The sequence below is a fragment of the Alexandromys fortis genome, unplaced genomic scaffold (genome assembly GCF_014885135.2).
Source record: "Alexandromys fortis isolate MF-2015 unplaced genomic scaffold, M_Fortis_MF-2015_v1.1 scaffold_158, whole genome shotgun sequence".
Classification (NCBI taxonomy): Eukaryota; Metazoa; Chordata; class Mammalia; order Rodentia; family Cricetidae; genus Alexandromys; species Alexandromys fortis.
This window is the reverse complement of record NW_026068039.1, coordinates 418,826-438,543: the sequence shown is the minus strand read 5'-3', so window position 1 is coordinate 438,543 and position 19,718 is coordinate 418,826. Positions and strand designations below refer to the sequence as shown.

At 52.6% G+C, this 19,718-nt stretch overlaps 1 protein-coding gene across 18 annotated transcripts in view; it reads left to right on the top strand.

The window, feature by feature from the left end:
* The window catches only part of Dysf (dysferlin), a 197,870-nt gene that overhangs the window by 96,862 nt on the left and 81,290 nt on the right, over positions 1-19,718 (top strand). For all 18 annotated transcript variants that reach the window (XM_050165387.1, XM_050165383.1, XM_050165380.1 and 15 more), the window contains 7 exons: positions 1,960-2,091; positions 2,171-2,337; positions 3,581-3,695; positions 3,903-4,008; positions 4,267-4,409; positions 6,220-6,393; positions 19,518-19,611. In XM_050165387.1, coding sequence (XP_050021344.1) covers positions 1,960-2,091; positions 2,171-2,337; positions 3,581-3,695; positions 3,903-4,008; positions 4,267-4,409; positions 6,220-6,393; positions 19,518-19,611 — 931 coding nt within the window. The remainder of the gene's footprint in view (positions 1-1,959; positions 2,092-2,170; positions 2,338-3,580; positions 3,696-3,902; positions 4,009-4,266; positions 4,410-6,219; positions 6,394-19,517; positions 19,612-19,718) is intronic.

Sequence of the window (19,718 nt, the reverse complement as noted above, 5' to 3'; positions counted from 1 at the left end):
CAGGATGAGCAAACCAGCATGGTCTCTGCATCAGCTCCTGCATCCAGGTTCCTGCCCTGACTTTCTTCAGTGATGAACAGTGATATAGAAGTATAAGCCAAATAAACCCCTTCCTGCCAAGTTGCTTCCGGTCATGGTATTTTATCATAGCAATGGTAACCCTAACTTAGACAGCCATGTCTGAGATAATGAGTACGCTGGGAGAGTGACCTTTCAGAGGGGATGGCACGGGGTCGTGTGTGTGTGTGTGTGTGTGTGTGTGTGTGTGTGTGTGTATGTGTGTGATCACCTGTTCCTGGACCATCTGAGGCACATTCTTTGTTTGATCCTAATCTCAAGTTCTGGCCTCAGATTGGCCTCCGAGTCTGACCCTCTCCTTGTGTGTGTGGTATGTAGAAGGGGAGGGAGTGTGGGAATGGGTTGGCAAGGCAACGGGTGCTGAGAGTACAGGCAGGCTGTAGCCAGGCCTGGTAGACTCTGGAGCATCTCTCCCTCCAGTTCTGACCTATTTGCCCTGAAACCTCCAGGAGGGTAACTGAGAATGTTCCCTGATTCCAAGCAAAGGAAGAAAAAAAAAAAGATACCGAATTGTTTCTCGAAGTCTTCCCCACTGGGTTCATGAGCCTGCCAGTAGCTCCTGAGCAAGCGCTACAAAAATGTTGGCAGCGGGCAGAGACCAAGCAAACACTGGTGTTCCTTAACTTAAACCCAAGCTGGAAAAAGTGAGCACCACAGAGGAGAGGAGCCCCAAACTAGACATTTCTTTATTTGCTGTTGCTATTTTGGGTTGGGCAGGCTGGCCCCGTCTGGGGGAAGTTGGTGGTGGGGAGCTAGAGGTGGGGGAAGAAAGGGAGGAGGCAGGCATTCCTGCCATGTCCCAAGGGCTGGTGGCTTGGAGGGAAAAGGACAGCTAGCCACCCTGAGGGAGGGAACAGCTGAAGTGAACACCACTGGGAGTTCCTGGACACGGGTGGGGTAAGAGGTGTCTCCATATTTCTCCAAGGAATGACTGAGAGGAGTTGGGTTGAGGAATGGGATAGGGTCAACCAACAATGGCCGACGCCACTTCCTATGCCTTCTCTTGGTCTGGGCTCTGCCTCCAGGGGTCTGGGCCTTCCCCTCCAGCTTGGGAGCTCCCACCCTAGCTTCTCAGCCTTTTCTGAACCCACCCAGACTCCCTGCTGCTCAGTGAGCTATCTCTCACCCTGGTGTCTCCTCGAGGGGACAGGGTGTCATTTTAAGAGGGAGGAACTCCACTCCCCAAGGCCGAATCTGACCTTTGGTTTCAGTCAAATGGTGAGGTAATCCTAGGGAACATATATATGTTTTTAAATGTTGGGTTGTTGTGGTTATTCCATTTGGCAGAGCTTCTGAAACCTTTGGGATAAAAAATAGCTGAACAGCTAAGAGCGGTTAACGTGCTGATAAGCACTTGAAATTGTGGGGACATTAGATGCAGTGCTCACGTCTAGCCAAAGCATGAAGTACTGAAAATGAAACGAAGTGGCTTTAATTGCTCCTCTTCTGGAGCTGGGTCCTTGCTCTTCTGTTTCTGGGATGGTGCTGTCCAGCGCAGCAGCCTTGTGTAGCTGTTTAAATTAGTTAATGCCGATTAAAATGAAAACCCCAGTTCCCTGGTTACATGAGCCACTTGTCAAATGGCCAGTGGCTGCCCTATTGGACCTTGTAGGTCTGAGCCATTTCCATCGTAGTAGAAAGTTCCCGCAAATGACAGAAGTAGGAAGATAAGCGGCAGAAGGGGATATTAGAGACCCTGTACAAGACCCCGTCTGTAAAGGGCTCCTACATGGCTGCTATAGCCTTTTTTTGATGAGCAGGACTCTTGGTTCTATATTCCATCTCTATGATATTTGGTGTAATTCTCCAACAGGGTACACCTGACTGGGTGTTGAGCTGATATGCCCAGGGCTGTGAGTGTTTATGTTTCTTTGATTGCAGTATCCCATGGAGGGCGTGCCTAGGACCCGGATGCCTGTGCAGATCCGGGTCAAACTCTGGTTCGGGCTCTCTGTGGATGAGAAAGAATTCAATCAGTTTTCTGAGGGGAAACTCTCTGTCTTTGCTGAAACGGTGAGTACCTGTCCACCTACTGGCCCTTGGACCCTGGAGGTGCGTGACCTCTCACTGGTTTTTCTTCTTTGGTCTGCAGTATGAGAACCAGACGAAGCTGGCGCTGGTTGGGAACTGGGGCACAACAGGCCTCACCTACCCCAAGTTTTCTGACGTCACAGGCAAGATCAAGCTGCCAAAGGATAGCTTCCGTCCTTCCGCTGGCTGGGCCTGGGCAGGGGACTGGTTCGTGTGTCCAGAGAAGACGTGAGTTGTTGTCTCAGGGTGTCCAACAAAAGCTTCCCGTTCTCCCCAGCCCATCCTCTGACATCTTGAGCTCTCTGAGTCCTTCTACCTGCCCAGCTGTGCCCAGCTGCTCGGACTCTCCCGGGTCTGGTGCTTAACCAGGAATAGCTCGAACACTCAGAAATAAAGTGCTGCATGTGGCTGGGGAGACACTCAGTGGACAAAGCACTTGTCATGCAAGTGACTTGATGCGTTCAGTTTCTTGAAACCCGTGATGAATCCCAGCATAGTATCTGTCTATAACTCCAGGGCTCCTATGCGGAGTTGGAAACAAAGACAGGAGAATCCCCTGAGGGCCTTGGGCCAGCTGGCCTGGCATACTCAGTGGTAAACAACCAAGGGACCTCATCTCATACAAATGGGAAGTGAGGACTGACACCCAAGACTGTCCTCTGACTTCCACACGGATGCCCTAGTATGTGTGCATCCCCAAAACCTACACCTGTCATGTGTATACACACATATTTATACATATATGAATATATATTATGAAGCATACCTTAGAGTTGGCACCCAGTCATGTGCCTTGTCCTTTGTGATACACAGAGTCCTCTCATTGCACATGTGTGACCATTCCTGTTCCAGGCAGCTCACTTGCTCCCTGAATCCCAGTTTGTGCATCCTTCTATGCCGCCTCAGCCACTCTCTACACTTTTTATAGCTGGGTGACATCCAGCACCTTTTTAAAAAAGCTTGACATTGAATCTTTAATGTACTTCTTGATGATATTTTCTTTGTACTGTCCATTGGGCTTTGGTGCCTCTTATTGGTCCCCCTTTCTTCTTTTGCCTTGGATGACTCTTTCTTTCTTTCTTTCTTTCTTTCTTTCTTTCTTTCTTTCTTTCTTTTTTTCTTTCCTTTGAGAAAGGGTTTCTCTGTAGTTTTGGAGCCTGTCCTGGAACTAGCTCTTGTAGACCAGGCTGGCCCCGAACTCACAGAGATCCGCCTGCCTCTCTGTCCCCGAGTATTGGGATTAAAGGTGTGCCCCAACACCGCTGGCTTGGGTGACACATTCTATGACCCGTGAGCATCTCTACCTGCTCTGAGCCTCCTGTTCACCCTCTGTCCCTGTCTCTCTGCACTACCCCCTCTAACTGTGTCATGGTGAGGTTGACAATGCAGCTGGGCTGAGGTGTAATTCTCTCCTGGAAGCCAGCGGTGGCAGGAGTGTCCTCAGTGACCCTCTGCCTGTCCTCCCCAATAGCCTGCTCCATGATACTGACGCTGGTCACCTGAGCTTTGTGGAGGAGGTTTTTGAGAACCAGACCCGGCTACCCGGAGGCCAGTGGATTTATATGAGCGATAATTACACTGATGTGGTAAGGGGTGCTCCAGGTGGGCAGTGCATGCTTTCCCCGGGGTCCTGGACGTTTGGTCCCACGAAGAGCTTGTGACTCAGAAGACTGGGTGTCTTCTCCCCTGTTCCTACTTGCTGACCTATTGCTCTGTGCTCCAGAAGGATGGTGTCCTCGAATCATGTGGGTGCCCAGTCTGTATCTTTTCACAACTGCCTATTGTATCTCTAGAATGGGGAGAAGGTGCTTCCAAAGGATGATATTGAGTGCCCACTGGGCTGGAAGTGGGAAGATGAAGAATGGTCCACAGACCTTAATCGGGCTGTTGATGAACAAGGTGGGAACACACAGAGGCTGGGGTCTCACCCGGGCCACCTCCTAGCTGTGCCAGTGAGACAGCTGAAGGCCCCAGACAGTTGCCTGGCTTTCATTGGGTTACTTCACCTGGGAACTTCCTGAACAGGCCTCCACTTTAAGCTTCTACTTATGGCCCGAGTTTTAGCCACTCAGGGTTTGAGCATGCCCCACAAAGAGAGATAGCTTAGGAGAGATGGGGGGTTGCTGACAATGATTTACAGGTTTCTCCACCCCTTAGGCTGGGAGTACAGTATCACCATCCCCCCAGACCGAAAGCCAAAACACTGGGTCCCTGCTGAGAAGATGTATTACACTCACAGACGTCGGCGCTGGGTCCGACTGCGCAGGAGGGACCTCAGCCAGATGGAGGCACTGAAGAGGGTGAGCCAAGGGGAGGTGGGTGGGAGTGGGGCTTCCGGACGGAGGAGGCCAGTGTACATAGAAACGTCTGAGTGTGCACTAAGTGCACACAGGCGCATAGACCTGTCTTAGTGACTTTCTGTTGCTGTGATGAATAAAGCATTATGACCAAGGCAGTTTAGAGAAAGGGAGCTGGTTTGGGCTTGTAGTTCCAGAGGATTCGAGTCTAGCACGGCTGGGAGGCACAGCAGCAATCGGCAGGCACGGCACTCAGAACAGGAAGCCCAGAGCTCACCTCTTGAAACATAAGCGTGAAGCAGAGAGAGAAAACTGGAAGTGGTGTGAGGATTTTAAAGCCAAAGCCCACCCTCTATGACGTAGTTTCTCTAGTAAGACTATACCATCTAAACCTCCCCAAACAGTGCCTGGGGGACATTCTCATTCAAAACACCTCAAGATTCAGTGAGTTCACTGGCGGGTCTCCCCCAGATCAGTTGAGTGCATATACACACCACTCTGAAAATATGAGTCACGCTGTGCACACTCGAAACAAGTAGGTCACACCAGCCTCTACAGATGGCACTTGGCGCTCACAGATGCCTACATATGGATGTCCGAGTACTGTCACTTACGGTCCCCGAAGGCTCAAGGATGCCAAAGGCAGTGCTTCCTGCTTGGTTTCCCAGAGGGAGCCTCGGTGATATGGAGGCTCCAAGGCAGGGGTCCTCGAACCCTACAGATACTCCTTACCTGGAGGCAGGAGATGGGTCCACACCATCTGAGCTGTCTGCCACTGGCTGGTGGGATGTGCTATGGTATCTGTACCACAGAGACGTGGCTTAGTAGCGGTGGGCTGAGTCCTGAGCCCACCCTTCTGGCTGCCAGTGGTAGGCCACAGTGTGAGTGTATTGGCTAGTGAGAGACCAGAGAAGAGCCATCAGTGTTCACCCAGGACACCATGGAACACAGGACAGGCCCGCAGTACTTTCTTGTGAGCACACATGAACACATGCACTTGTCCCAGAGTCTGGGAACGCTCATGTGCAGCCCCCACCCCCACCCCCAGGACCTGCCTTCCCGGTTCTTCTGGTCATCTCTCCTTCACTCCTAAGAACACATTTGGGTTTAGTAGCAGAGCCAGGCCTCTCCCACTCTTTAAATGGGGGAGTCTTTAGGGGACCCGGCTTTCTTTTCCCCCTTAGAGCAGTTCTAGAGAGGGACTGTCTGGGTCTGGGGATAGGTGGTGTTTTGGGCAAGCCACTGTGAACCAGGATGGTATTCTTCCTCTGCATGGAAGACACCCAGTTGCTAGAGGTGTGGGCCTCGCTTGGGATCCCAGCCTGGCTTGATAGCTAACATCAGTGCCCTGTCACTCCCTTATAGGGCTTGGGGTCAGACATGTGCAGGCTTCCTGCAGGAAAGGGTGCCTTCCGAGGAGAGACGGGCCCCTCACTGTCGGCTTAGGTGCATATCCTGGGAGAAGTCCTCTGGCCTTAGGAAGCAGGTCTTCATTTTGCCTCTGAGCGGCAGGCCCATCTCTATGTTTAGAAGCTGGGATGTGAAGGAGAAAAAGGAAATGACAGGAAAGCTTGGATTCGGGCAGTCCACCCCTAGTTCAAATAAACAGCCCGAAGCCCAGTGTCTAGCTCTGCTGCTGTCTACCTTCCCTGCTGGCCTCCTCGGCTACCCTGGGGCCTGGAAGTCTCCTTTCTCTCCTGGGTTTCCTACCTCAAGGCTACTCCAAGCCACCTTCTTGCAGGTGGTTCTTCCAGGCTTACCCCTTGGAATCCTGCCCTGTCTCTCCCTCAAAGCTGCCTCCTCTCTCCTACAGCACAGGCAGGCAGAGGCTGAGGGTGAGGGCTGGGAGTACGCCTCTCTCTTTGGCTGGAAGTTCCACCTGGAGTACCGCAAGACAGATGCCTTCCGCCGCCGCCGCTGGCGCCGCCGCATGGAGCCACTGGAAAAGACCGGACCTGCAGCTGTGTTTGCCCTCGAGGGGGCCCTGGTACATTGGGTTGCATCTGGCTGGGCTTGGGTGGGGTGCAGCTCGCCTTTCCAAGGCTGATGTGGGACAGGCATGGAATCCCTAGGGTCATGGTTTCAGATGGAACGTTGGCCAGCCATCCTGGCTTGGGTCCCTGTGGGGTGGCATGTGGGGAGAGTGAGCAGCATTCTAGGTGTCTTCCTAAAATAAGGCAGCTTCTTTCTTGACACTGGAAGACCCACTGCTTCTCTGAGTGTGAAGATGACGGTGGCCTGGGCCTCTGAGTGGCTCACCAGACAGCAAAGCCCATGGACCTAGCGTTTCCTGCAGAGATAGCCTGGCAGGGATGGGAGAAGTCTGGGAGTGTCCAGAGAGGCCTGGTGACCCTGGCGTAGCCTTGATGGACACAGTTCTCCCTGGTGGGTGCTTTGATAGGGTTTGGGGGAGACATGCCTGAGAAAGGGAAATCCTGGGTGACTGCTGTTCCCCCGTGTCATCTTCTATAGTGAGCAGCACTGGAGTCAAGATCAGGGTGCTGAACCCCAGGGAGAGATGATGGCAATCGGAGCGGGGACATTTGGGGCTTGGCAGACAGCTTGTTCTCTGTTTTGGTAGTCTAAAGACTCCTGGAGCTGGACCACCACTTCTGAAATACAGTCAGTTTTATGTATGCATTTTTTATGTGTACTCTGGGGTGTGGACTTGGGAAATAGGTCTCGTCAGCCTTTACGCACAGGGTTGCCTGTGTCAATGTGTGTGTGTGTGTGTGTGTGTGTGTGTGTGTGTGTGTGTGTGTGTGTGCTTATCAGTGGGTCAAGGCAGCTGTGAGGCCTGGGAGAGTCTGGTAGGAGTGGGCCCAGGATGTGATAAATGGAAGCAGAGAAGGAGGTAGAAGCCAGTGGAGCCCCCCCCCTCCCCAACACCCAAGCCTGGCCAGAGAGGTCCTTCATCTCAGGTAGTGCAGGGAGAAGAAACCCCCCTGAAGGCCAGGTAACAGCCTGCAACAGGCCTGGAGAGAGAGCCTTCTATTCCTAAACAAAGCCCTTGAGGGAAGCAGTCATCCTGGGCTCTGGGCCACTACACAGTTGTCAGCCAGGACAGGAGCAAGTGAGATAACTCTGTGGCTTTCAGGAAGCAGGACTGTGTGTGGTTGTCTTTGTCCTGTGATGGCCTGGTTTTGGCACTGGGCAGGGCCTAGGGAGGCTCCTGTGGCTAAGGCTGAAAGTTGGAGTGGAAGAACTTGAGGAAGGCCAGGCAAGCACTGAAGGGACCAATTCATTCCCATTAGGCAGAGACTCAGGCTGGGGAGATGGGTCAGTGGGCAGAGTACACGCCTGGGGCTATGAGTTTAATCCCTAGCGTCCACTTGAGAAGAGCCAGGTGTGGTGACATGTGCTTGTGCACTCAGTATCGGGCAAGCAGAGGCGGGAGGGTCCCTGGGGCTCTTTGACCAGCCAGCTTAGCCTAACCACGGAGACCCAGGTTCTAGTGAGAGATTGTCTCAGAAAACAATGTGAACGCCACAGAGAGACTCTGCTCATATGGGCTGATGAGCAAGGGGGCTTTGGGTTTCACTCAGCTGAAAGGTGCTCTGGAGGGGAAGCGGGTATCAGGCGGCAGGAAACTGAGGTCTTCAGGGCATCCCTGGGACTCGCTCCTCTGTCTCAGCCTCTTCTCATGCTTTTTCGCTCCTTGGTAGCAATGACGGTGGCAGAAGACATGCCACATCCTGACAGTCACAGGAGTCTGCTGGACAGGCATGCTGCCTTTCCACCATATGGAGAGTCCGGAGTGGCTCAACCCCAGGAAGGAAATGGCTCCAGCTGGTCGTGTGTGCCCGTGCCAGTCCCTGTACCTGGGATGAGGGGTGGAAAGCTCCGAATGGCCACACTTGGGCTCTGTGATTGACAGAACCACTAGGTTTGAGAGAGGAACTTCTGAAAAGAAACTGGAAATAGTGGTAAGCGGAGAGTTCTGGAGGGCAGCTCCAGGCCTCTTCCCAGGGGGTACCAGGGAGCTGAGGGCACGGTTGAGCAGAGGCCAGGCTCTGGCTGGAGCAGGGCTTGGGGATCATGAATAAAGCAGCTATGGGAAGTAACTGAGAGAGATATCCTCCCTTCAGAAAATCCAGGCCTAAGGCTACCACGTGGGGCAGGAGCCGTGGGACCTAGGTGATATTTGGATTGGCAGAGGGACACACAGGAGTGTCAAAGGCTCAGCAGTTTAGATGGGAAGTCTGGCATCCGATGTAGCTGTGTGAGGTATAGTGGACCTAGTGTGTCTGATGGGTGGCCATGATGTGAGATTCCCCTCTGTATGCTGTGAATATCATTGTTTAATAAAGGAACTGCTTTGGGCCTATAGCAGAGCTATAGGGGAACAGAGCTAGGTGAGGAAAACTAAGCTGAATGCTGGGAAAGAGGAGGTGGAGTCAGAGAGAAGCTGTGGAGCCACTGTCAGAGATAGGCAGATGTGCTGAAACTTTGCTGGTATGCCACAACCTCTTAGTGATGCACACATTATAGGAAATGGGTTTAATTAATATGTAAGAGTTAGCCAATAAGGAGCTAGAGCTAATGGGCCAAACAGTGATTTAATTAATATAGTATCTGTGTGGTTATTTTGGGTCTAGGCGGGTGGGAACACACTAGCCCTCTTACAACATGGCCAGGACAGGGAAGCAGTAAGAGTTGGGGTTGAGTGTCAGCTGGTAAGGGCGGGACACATAGTTAGAGGTGCCCAGACACATGGCTAAAGGCAGGTGCTAGAGCAGGGTGGGGCTTAGAGAAGGAAGGCAAGCAAGGAAGGCTAGGAGACATGGGCCAAGATTCTCCTTGTAAAGACTGGGAGAATGGGACATGGTAGTGATGTCATTTCCAAGAAGCAGAGACATTGACTAGTCTGTTGTTTGTGGGAGAGCGTGTCATGGGGGTTCACTGATGCCAAATGTCAAGTTGACAGGCATGGGAGGGTTGATGAATTTTTTGATTCACTTGTGATTAGTAGTTTTTTTTAGATGTTTCTGCAGGCCAGCAGAGGGCACCAGATCTCATTATAGATGGTTGTGAACCACCATGTGGTTGCTGGGAATTGAACTCAGGACCTCTGGAAGAGCAGCTGATGCTCTTAACTACTGAGCCATCTCTCCAGCCCCCATTTGTGGTTAGTTTATGATACATAGAAGGAACCACCTCAGGAAGTCCTCTGCATCCCTGGGGAACATGACTGCCAGAGAATCTGAGGGAGAAAGTCTGTGAGTGCTCGGGTGGATCCCCCAGAGTTCTGCAGTGTCCTTAGGAGTTCAATTTTGGGGCAGAGCTCTTATCCTTCTGGATAGTAACTGTCTGAACCACTGAGTATATAGAATCCCCAGCCCCAGCACAGACACGTGACTCCACACCATCCTTTTCTACAGTCAGCTTCACCTGCTTCCAGCATGGCCAAAGGATGGCCTGGGTTTCCATCTCTGAGCTTATTGGCTTTGCCCTGGAACAGGCTGGTGTCTTAGCCCAGGGACTGGGACTCGTGCTCACTCTGTATCACAGGATAGATTGTCAGGTGTTCTGTTACCAGGAGCACACTGCTGGTTCTTGGTGTCTGCTAATGTCTGACCTGTACCTGGTGTACGTGTGACGCGTTTCCCAGGTGATCTGGCTCTACCTGGTGTACATGTGACAGACTTCCCAGGTGATCTGGCTCTTCCTTCTGCCTCCCACGCCTCTGGGACTCTGTTATGTCACTCATGGAAGAGACCACATCTTAGCATCACTGGGAGGATTAGCAGTGACTGTGCTAGCTAATGAGCTGAGAAGTCAGCTAAGGACCTGCAACAATGCTCACTCTGAGGCCGTGTCTGGGTGGGGCTCCAGAATCGCTGCTCTTAACGAGGTCCTAAGTAATGAGCTGCTATTGCTGCTGCTACTGGCTCCATTGAGTATGGAGGGCAGAAGAGAGAGGGCGTTGGCCTCCATCTAGATGCTTTCCCGAGTGACGCTGGGTGTATGGCATGGATGGGGACAAGATAAGATAGCTCGTTCTGTCCTTTTGTGGGTCTGATGCTAGAGGCTTGGTCCACAGGGGAGCTCCTCTGGGACTTGGGGTTGGAAGAGAGAGTTTCGTGTGTGACTGCAAATAAAACCGCCGCCTTCTATGTCTTTGCTGTTCTATAGTTATTCCAGAGTGGCCATGCTGAGGGGGAGGGCGCTGGGAGGAGGTTATAGAGAGAGACCTTGAAAGAGCCAGGGAATGTCTGTGGGTGGGGCTGATGGAACCTCCTGGGAATCTGAGGGGTTCGAATGTCTGGGCCCCAGGACTAGGCCTGGTTATGCCTTGCCTCCTGCCACCCCTCCCCTGGCCTGCCAGCACCCTCTGGAAATCGTCTCCTTGGAAGGCAGGCCCTGTCTGCTCGTTAGCACCAGCAGCATGGGCCAAGCCTGGCTCCCTCCTCAGAGCGGGAGGCCCTGGCTCAGTCTGCTAAGCGTCTGCTGTCTCCATCCCGCGCATTATTTTATTTTCGTATTATTCTTTTTCCAGCTAATATCCTGGCATTCCCAAAGACACCGGGTTTCATAATCTTCCTGGCGTTCCCAGGGAGCTGGGAATCGGAGTACAAAGCCACTATTATAGCGAGTTCCATCAGCCTCCTCCTTACCCCACACCCCTTGCTGCCGCCACAGCCACCGCCACCCGGCTCCCACCCAGTCACCCCCTCCTGACGCCACCAGCCTCTCTGGGAACTCTGGTGACGGCTGCTGGGGATGAGCTCACGGAATCTGTACTGTCACCCTTGCCCTGGGCCTGCCCTCCAGGCAGGAGGATTTTCCAAACCCTGCCTCTGCACTTGGCCTTGCTAGAGGGGCAAGGCTTCCCAGGCTGCAGAGGGAGAGAAGGAGGGAATGAGGAAAGGAGGGAAGAAGGAAGGGAGGAGACAGGCCTGAAGCGTGTGCTGGCGGCCTTGGTGCCTTCTAGAGCTGAGAAAGACTTCCACGTTCAAAGGTGCTTGTGAGCCTTGGAGCTGCAGGAGCCTTGGGAAGATAGATACCTCCCTCTCTCTCTCCCTCTCCCTCTCCCTCTCCCTCTCCCTCTCCCTCTCTGTCTTCTGCCCTTTGGCAGATCTGATGCTTGCTGATGCTTCTGTATATGTTTCTGTGATGGTTAAATTCTGGTGTCAGGCCTCTGGCATTATCTACTCCTCTAGGGCATCCAAGTCCCTAGGAGAGAATCACTAAATCTTTTTAACCATCAAGCAGATAGGTTTACATGTTGCCCTGTATCCCACAGCCGCCCTGGGAGACTGGATGCTGACATTAGCCCATCTTACAGATGGGACAACTGAGACGCCACACATGGCTCTTTAAATTCTTTTCTGGAATAACCACAATAAGAAAAAACAGTTTCTGTTGTATCGGGTGATGCAGCTATGGGGTAGTGATGTCACTGTCACCACAGATAGTTCTTTGAGCTCTGAAGTGCTACTGCAGAAGAAATAGGCCCGTGTCTGTCCTAGAACCTACCTAGGGTATACAGTTCCCCTCCCCTCTCTCTTCAGGTGCTTTCTGACTCTTGGCCAGATCACCAACTACTACTTTCACCCTCTCTTTCACTAGGGCAGAGCATCTCTCCTGCCACACCCAGGACTCTTTAGGGGTGGCCTTAGGGAGAGAAAATTTGAAGTGTCAGGAGGCTGGCTCTTGGCTAGCATCTTTGGTTATCCTTGCTCCCTGCATTTCAGACAGGCGGTCAGTTCCTCAGGGCATCCAGATGTGATGAGTGTGTCTCTCCACCCAGAGAAGCTGCTACCCAGGAAGCCTACAAAAGACCCCTTAGAGACAGGTGTCACCACCCTGGGCCATTGTCAATGAAGGGCAGGTATGAGTTGGAGGGACTGGAGAGGGCAGTCAAGGAAAGGCCAGTGTCGATGTGAAGTAACTCAAGTCCCGAGCTGGCCAGAAATGAGGTCCCACATGGCTTGGCCAGGATGGGTCATCTCTGGACCTGGATGAAGTCATACTGTGTGCCTGGTACCCTAGCCCAGTTCCTAGATCTGTTCCCTCTGAGCAAGGCATCCTTCAGAAATTTGCCTCCTGGGTAGCTATGATCCATGGCTGGGGGAGGCTGAGTTTTTGGAGGGCCTCTCTGTATCTGTCCCCAAGTTCCTTTCTTGAGACAGGGATTCATGTATTCTAAACTGGTCTTGATCTCACCATGTGGCCTAGGATGCCCTTGAACTTCTGATCTGACCCACCTCCCTGATGCTGGAATTACAGGTGTGCACTGTCCCTTATGGTGCTGGGAACTGAAGTGCCAGGGCCTTGTGCCTGCGAGGCTAGCACTCCTCTGATTGAGCCCCATCCCCAGATCCTGATTATTCACCCAAAATAAGCACTTGTTCCCTACCTGGCATTATGCTGTCTGGTGAGGGCTGGCACCCCGCTCAAACAAAGATTCCCCATCCCTCCTGTTCTCCTGCTAGAGAGGACAGTTTGACTATGTCCTATAATGTGTGTATCTGTCTTGCTCCAACCTGGGTTTTAAGATGCTGAGGTCCTAAGTGAGTGTACCTGCGCAGTTGGAGCCCCTAAGTATGACGTCGCACTTGAGGGTCTAGGAGCCTCCATCCCTAATTTTTTTTTTTTTTAAATATAGCCTGGGACATTATTGCCAGTCATTCTAAGAAACCAGGCATGAAGAATCAAGGCGCGTCCAGACAAAGTGGGACAGACACTTGTTGAAATTCTTGAGGCAGCTGGCATAGGAAAGAACTTGTGCTGGATGTCTCTGCAGGGAGGACACTTGGTCCAAATCAGCCCCACGTGGCACCGTGCACTCTCCGTGTTGCCTGGTGCCCTCCCAGCTCCGTGGGGCGCTCAGGCAGTAGGTTTGCAAAGACTTCCGTAAAGACTTAAGCGGCTGATTCCAAACCCTTCTTCCAGTTTCAAATTAAATGGGGTTGCACCCTCGCCTGCTATTCTACTTAAGACCTGGTTGAGAAGGGAGATCTCCAGCCTATTCCCTCTTATAAAGGCCTCCCATGCCTTGGTCTGGCCTGCTGTCTTGCGTGTGGGGCTTCTGTGTAAGTGGTGGCAGCTAGGGATGTGCTCTGAGTCCTGGGTATGACTTCTTCTCCCCTAAGCTGGCACTCAGCCATCTTTAGCCACTACAGCACTTTACTTAGGGGCTCTGAACTCTGGTGGCTTCTGGAAGAGAGATCCTGGTCTTGTTAGAGAATCCACCATTTAACAGCAGGGAAGAGACAAACTGTCTTGGTACTGTCACTGTACATTGTTCCTTGGCGAGCCTTGCATCTGTGACAGAGCCTGTGTAGTCCTCAGTGGTACAGGTATGGGTGCCCTAGCTGCTGTGGACGTTCCTCATGTCCTGTGCTAAGATACACACCACAGGTACCTGGGGCCACCGACTCTGTACATAGATGGCTTTGTCTAACCAGCCCTGGGAGGCAAGCTCCATTAGGAACCCATTTCACAGAGACCTTGTTTTGCTTGAACTGTCTTCAAATGCAAACCAAGGAAGACTGTCTCACATCACCGTGTTGCGTTGCTGTCCCTGCAGAGCTGGGGATGAGGAGAGGGTGAAGATGGTGATGGTCCAGTGGGTCGTCGGAGGGTTGTGCTGGCCAGTGCTCGGCTGCCAGCTCTCCAGAAAAAGCCACGCCAGGCTTCCCAGTTCAAGCTTAGAGCATGTGCTGATTTCTACAGGGGCAATTCCCAGATGTGTGTGGGTCTTTTTCTTTGTTTCTTTGGTCTTTTTAATCAGTCTCATGATAACTCAGGCTTCCCTAGAACTCCTGCTCCCTCGTACCCCTGGCTCCCAAGTGCCAGGGCTATAGGCATGCACCACCACCTCTGTTTTGAAATACCAGTTTCGCGAGTTGTAAATGTAGAGACTTTCTCCTGTCTATTAACTGCCTTGCAAAGTCCCAAATCCGTAATCGACTCTGGGCTTTGGAATAACTCCGGCCCTTGCCACCCTGGAGTCCTATTTGCATGAATGGAGGGGTGGGCACTGCTCAGTTCCTGTTCGTAGGATCCCTCCCAGGGGGACTGGGCTCTTCTTGCTTCTGCCTCCTGACCTATGGTGGGAGTGGTCTTCCCTGGAGGGAGGGAGATGGCAGTCACTGGTGGTAGGCTACACCTCTCTGCTTGACCTGGCCAATACAGGGAAGATTGCTGGGCTCTCCCTGATGGTCCCAACAAGCCCCTAAGGCCTTGCTGATTCTTCCCGGCAGCCATAGTGTTGCATCTCGGGCACTGTCCGAGCCTTCTAAGCTTGTAGTCGCTCTGCCTCTAGCTTCCCCCGCTTTCCCCTCCCACCGCCCCACATGGGTGCTGATAGAGTTCTCCAGGGAGCTCACTCAGGGCTCCTTTTTGAGTCTGGAGCAGCCAACCTTCCTAGTGGGTGGTGTGTCGCTCTGAAGGAACCTCAAGCATGCTGTTGAGCCTTTTCGGAGTCTCCATCTTATCTGGATGAGGGAGGGGATCCCTTTTGTAGGCATTTCCCCCAGAACCTGCCTGCTTCCTTTTGGTTGAAGGCCTTGGAGGTCATCCCTGGGCAGGCCCAAAAAAGTTTGGCTTTTTCTCGAGGGACATTTGGGGGCACTCCATGCATCTCTGAGGCCCAGTTTCTTCTTCTTACTGCCTCCGGCTCCTCCAGGGATCCATGGCCTCCTGCCGGGCAGCAGTGGGTTGGAGGCCGCCCAGTCCCCCCCAGAGGGAGCCATAGGATCCCGTACACAGCTTGCCCTAGGACACAGTGTGTGGCCACAGACGGCATGGCTGCCAGCCCCAGCCTGGGAGTCTCCACATGAGCTACGGAGTGAAGAATGTGGCTGTGGGAAACCCAATGCCCTTGGCCAACAGGGCTGGGCAGGAGTGGGTGAGAGAGGCGAACGGGCAGAGACCCCAGCAGGGGCATCCGATGGAGCCTGGCTGTTTCCAGGACCCCACTGGGCACCCCCCTCCCAATTTTCCTCACCTGCCAGCTGAGCCCTTCTTTGATGCTGCCACCTGTGATTACTCAAGCATGCTGTTGAGCCTTTTCTAGGTCCCCATCTCATCTGGATGAGGGAGGGGATCCCTTTTGTAGGCATTTTCCCCAGAACCTGCCTGCTTCCTTTTGGTTGAAGGCCTTGGAGGTCAGCTCTGGGCAGGCCTATTTCAGGAAGCCTTTTCCAAAGGGGCACCCCAAAAGTCCCTGTTGCCCTTCCAACATAAAGAGCAGCCTACTGGTTAAAAAGGGACCCTGAGGGGGAGTTCCTTCTGTGGCAGTCAGACCATGGACTCCTGAGGTGAGGGGAACACTGTTAACCACACAAGTCACTACCTCCTGCCTGGGATTTTGGGCCCTGAACTGTCCATATTGTCCAAGGCAAGGACTTGCTGGGGTTTCCTTCACTGGAGCCATCTCAGGGCCAGGTAGAGGGCTGAGGATGTGGGATAGAAAGGTCGTGCGTGCCTTCAGAAGAAAACTGGCGGGGCAGGGAACTGCTCAAGGCAGACAGTCAAGAGGTGCCCATGCTTCTGCAATGACTAAAACGGAGGGAGAGCTTAAGAATAGCAGGAAGGATGTGCTGAGTGGGAGAGACGGGCAGTGCACAGGTCCTGTGGCAGAAGGAAGAAGATGTGCAAGGCCTTTAAGAAAACTAGAGGGGAAGGGGTGAAGATTTGGGTGAGGAATTGCTTCACATAGGCCTGGAGAAGTGACAGACACACTGAATGCCAGGTACCTACTGAGAGCTGTGGGCATGTTATCGATTTAATTTTTTTTAACCTATGTTTCTACGTGAGGGGTACTACCCCTCCCTTGGGTGACATATGACAGTGTCTGGAGACGTTTTGGCAGTCATAACAGAGTGGTACTGATACCCCGCCAGGTGACTAGGGATGCTTCAAACATGCCTGTGACACCAGAGGCCTCACCACTGGGAACAACCGAGTGCAGAGTGGTCGCAAAACCAAGGTTAAACTCCCTGCATTTCTCACAGATGAGAGTGAGGATCGCAGGAACTTGCCATCAGCCATGCCAGCTGCCTTTCCTCAATCCACTCCGTGAACTCCAGGCACAGGGCTGGTCTGCCTGTCTCACTGTAATTGCGCATGCCCTGGGCATGGTCCTCAGTAAACATCATCACCTAGAACACGGAACTTTGCCCTGGTTTCTGTCCTCTGACTTGAAAGTTCCCGGCATCCAGCTCTGGGAATGGTCCCTGGATTTGGGTCCTGTAAAGTGATGGTGGCAAAGGCAGGGTGTTGCCAATCAGCTGCCAGTGCCAGCGCTGCCGTGCCTCCTGTCACACGCAGCCTCAGATGGTGTCTGTTTGGGCTCTTTCCCTCAGCGTAGCCCTGAGAATGGCTTCAGCTCCAGTCTTCCGTGTGGAGAAAGGTGCTTTTCAGGAGAAGGCAAGCCTTTCCCTGAGTTAGAGCCACCGACTCAGTGAATGTCCCTGGGCCTTGTTGTGTCAAGCACTGTTGGAGGTGCTTGGTCATTGTGGTACCCAGAGCCCATATTGACCTTGATGGGAATATTTGGTATATTGAGGTCTGTGAGATCCCTTTACGGTGCATGAGGATGCCGTGAGGGTATGTTTCAGACTGGATGTCCCTGGCCCCTTTGAGAGGTCATGATATCTGCTTCAGTGGTGTCTGTGTGGTGAGAGAGGGGTCTCAGTGTCCCTGCTGTTTTAACATGAGTGGGGTGCTAGTGTCGGGATGTCAGCACTCTGAAGTCCCAAATCAGTGCCTGCTAAAGTCCAGTAGGGAGGGCTGCTTTCCCCTCTGTTCCCAGACATTAATGGGATCTGTTTAGGGTGATATCCAGCTCTCTTCTTCTTCTTCTTCTTCTTCTTCTTCTTCTTCTTCTTCTTCTTCTTCTTCTTCTTCTTCTTCTTCTTCTTCTTCTTCTTCTTCTTCTTCTTCTTCTTCTTCTTCTTCTTCTTCTTCTTCTTCCTCCTCTTCTTCTTCCTCCTCCTCCTCCTCCTCCTCCTCCTCCTCCTCCTCCTCCTTCTTCTTCCTCTCTCTCCCTCTCTGAGTATGAGTGTGGCTGCCCAGCAGGTGGGTCAGAGCCAGGCTAGGCTCTCGGTTGTCCCTCTGCCTGCCTCCAGGAGGGTATCTGCTCTGCCTCCCGAAGTGCTTTCCCTGATTAATGCCCAAACCCTGAGGCAGGAGAAGGTGGAAGGTAGGACCACAGTGGTCCTAGATCAGATGGGGATGGCTGGGGCCCTAGGGACCATGTTGGGTAGCTGGGCCATCCTTGGGAGGCAGGACAGGTCAGGGAACCCAGGTCTCATGTAGGAAACTACAAGAGGAATTCTCATAGGCCCCGAGCCAGGCCTGGGATACCTGGCCCAGCCCCTGTGTAAGTGCCAGGGAGGAGAATACCTCTTCTGATCTCAGGCTGCAGGCTTGTATATGGACCCGGACAGTGCAGTCAGAGGCTCAGAGAGAGGTATTATGAAGGGGGTGGGAGGGGAGGCAAAAAGTGTGTGTATGCTCGCTCAGCAAACAGTGATGCAGTGTGGGTCCTGTGAGGTGGGCCACTTCCTACAACTGCATGTGCCCTGCCTGCTTGTAGGACACCTGTGTGTGGCTAGGCTGAGGACAAGGGGCTGGAGTCCTGTACTGTCCATCCCCAGAAAAGCTTGCTCATTAGTGGTAGGAGCATCAATGTGTGTGTGTGTGTGTGTGTGTGTGATGTGTGTGGTGTGTGTTGTATGTGTGTGGTGTGTGTGATGTGTGTGTGGTGTGTGTGATGTGTGTGTGTGGTGTGTATGTGTGTGTGTGAGATGTGTGTGCTGTGTGGTATGTGTGTGGTGTGTGTGATGTGTGATGTGGTGTGTGTGTGTGAGATGTGTGTGGTGTGTGGTATGCATGTAGTGTGTGTGTGATGTGTATGTATGTGTGTGTGTGTGGTGTGTGATGTGTGGTGTGGTGTGTGTATGTGTGTGGTGTGTGTGTATGTGTTGTGTGGTGTGTGTGGTTTGTGTGTGGTGTGTGTGATGTGTGTGTGGTGTGTATGTGTGTGTGTGGTGTGTGGTGTGTGTGGTATGTGGTGTATGTGGTGTGTGGGATATGTGTGGTGTGTGTGGTGTGTATGTATGTGTGGTGTGTGTGTGTATAATCCGGAAATCAACCTCAGGAGTGTTCCTCAGGAGCCACCTACCTTGTTTTTAAAGAGTTTCTCACTGGCCTAGGACTTGCAATTAGTCTAGGCTTCCTGTCTCTGCCTCCCAGCACTAGGGTCACAGATGTGGACTACCACATCTGGTGTTTTTACGTGAGTTCTACTGATCAAATTTACATCTTCATGTGTGTGCGCAAGCACCTTACTGACTGAACCTCTCCTGGAATAATTCAGAACAAATGGACCATATATATACATATACATATGTATATGCGTATATACATGAACACCACCCCCAGCCCAGCTCTACCCTGCACAGCTTCTGACATCCACCCCCACAGCCTATGCTGTACTTCCTTAGGACAGTGACTTGCTAGCTTTCTCTGAACACAAACTGTGGCCAGGTGGGGTCCTAAGAACTACTTGTCTGTCTTTAACGGGCACAGCAACTTTCTGACCTGATCAATGTATAATCATCTCTGATCTACAAAAATTGATCTGGAGGAGTTAAGCAACTTGTCTGAAGTCACGGGGACAGTTAGTGACAGGCAGCATTAGAACTTAGGTGATCCAGTTTTGGAGGAGTGCCACTGTACTCTCCCTGTCTGCCTGGGAGGTGCCCAGTGGTGAGACTCGGAGCCCATGCAGCTGCAGGAGGGCCTCGATGCTTATCCTGGAGCCGGAGAGAAAGAAGCATGTTCCTTCTGAACAAGTGGTGTGGGCCCTGTGCAAGGACAGGACAGGGGAAGACCTTGTCCTAAGAATAGTGAATGACCTGACTGAAGCCCGGGCCTGGGTTGGGGACAGCAAACCTCGGTGTCGGGTGGGAGAGATGGGGCAAATCGCTTGGTCTGACTCTCAGGCACAACCCTCTGGAGGATTTACACCAGAGCTGCTTCTGCCTTGGAGGTCTGTGTGTGCAGAGGAGGAGGACTGGCATCCAGGGGCTGCCAGGAGCAGGAATCCAGGGTCAGTTTTCTGCTGTGCCCTGATAAGCCTTGTGTCCCCAGGGCGGCATGGTGGATGACCGGAGTGAAGATTCCATGTCCGTTTCTACCCTGAGCTTTGGCGTTAACAGACCCACCATCTCCTGCATCTTTGACTGTAAGTTACAGTTGGTGGCGTCTGAGTGTGTACGTATGACATCACACTTGGAGTGGAGTTCCATAGTCAGGAGTGTGTATATTGAGGCTCTGTAGGACCGACTGTGT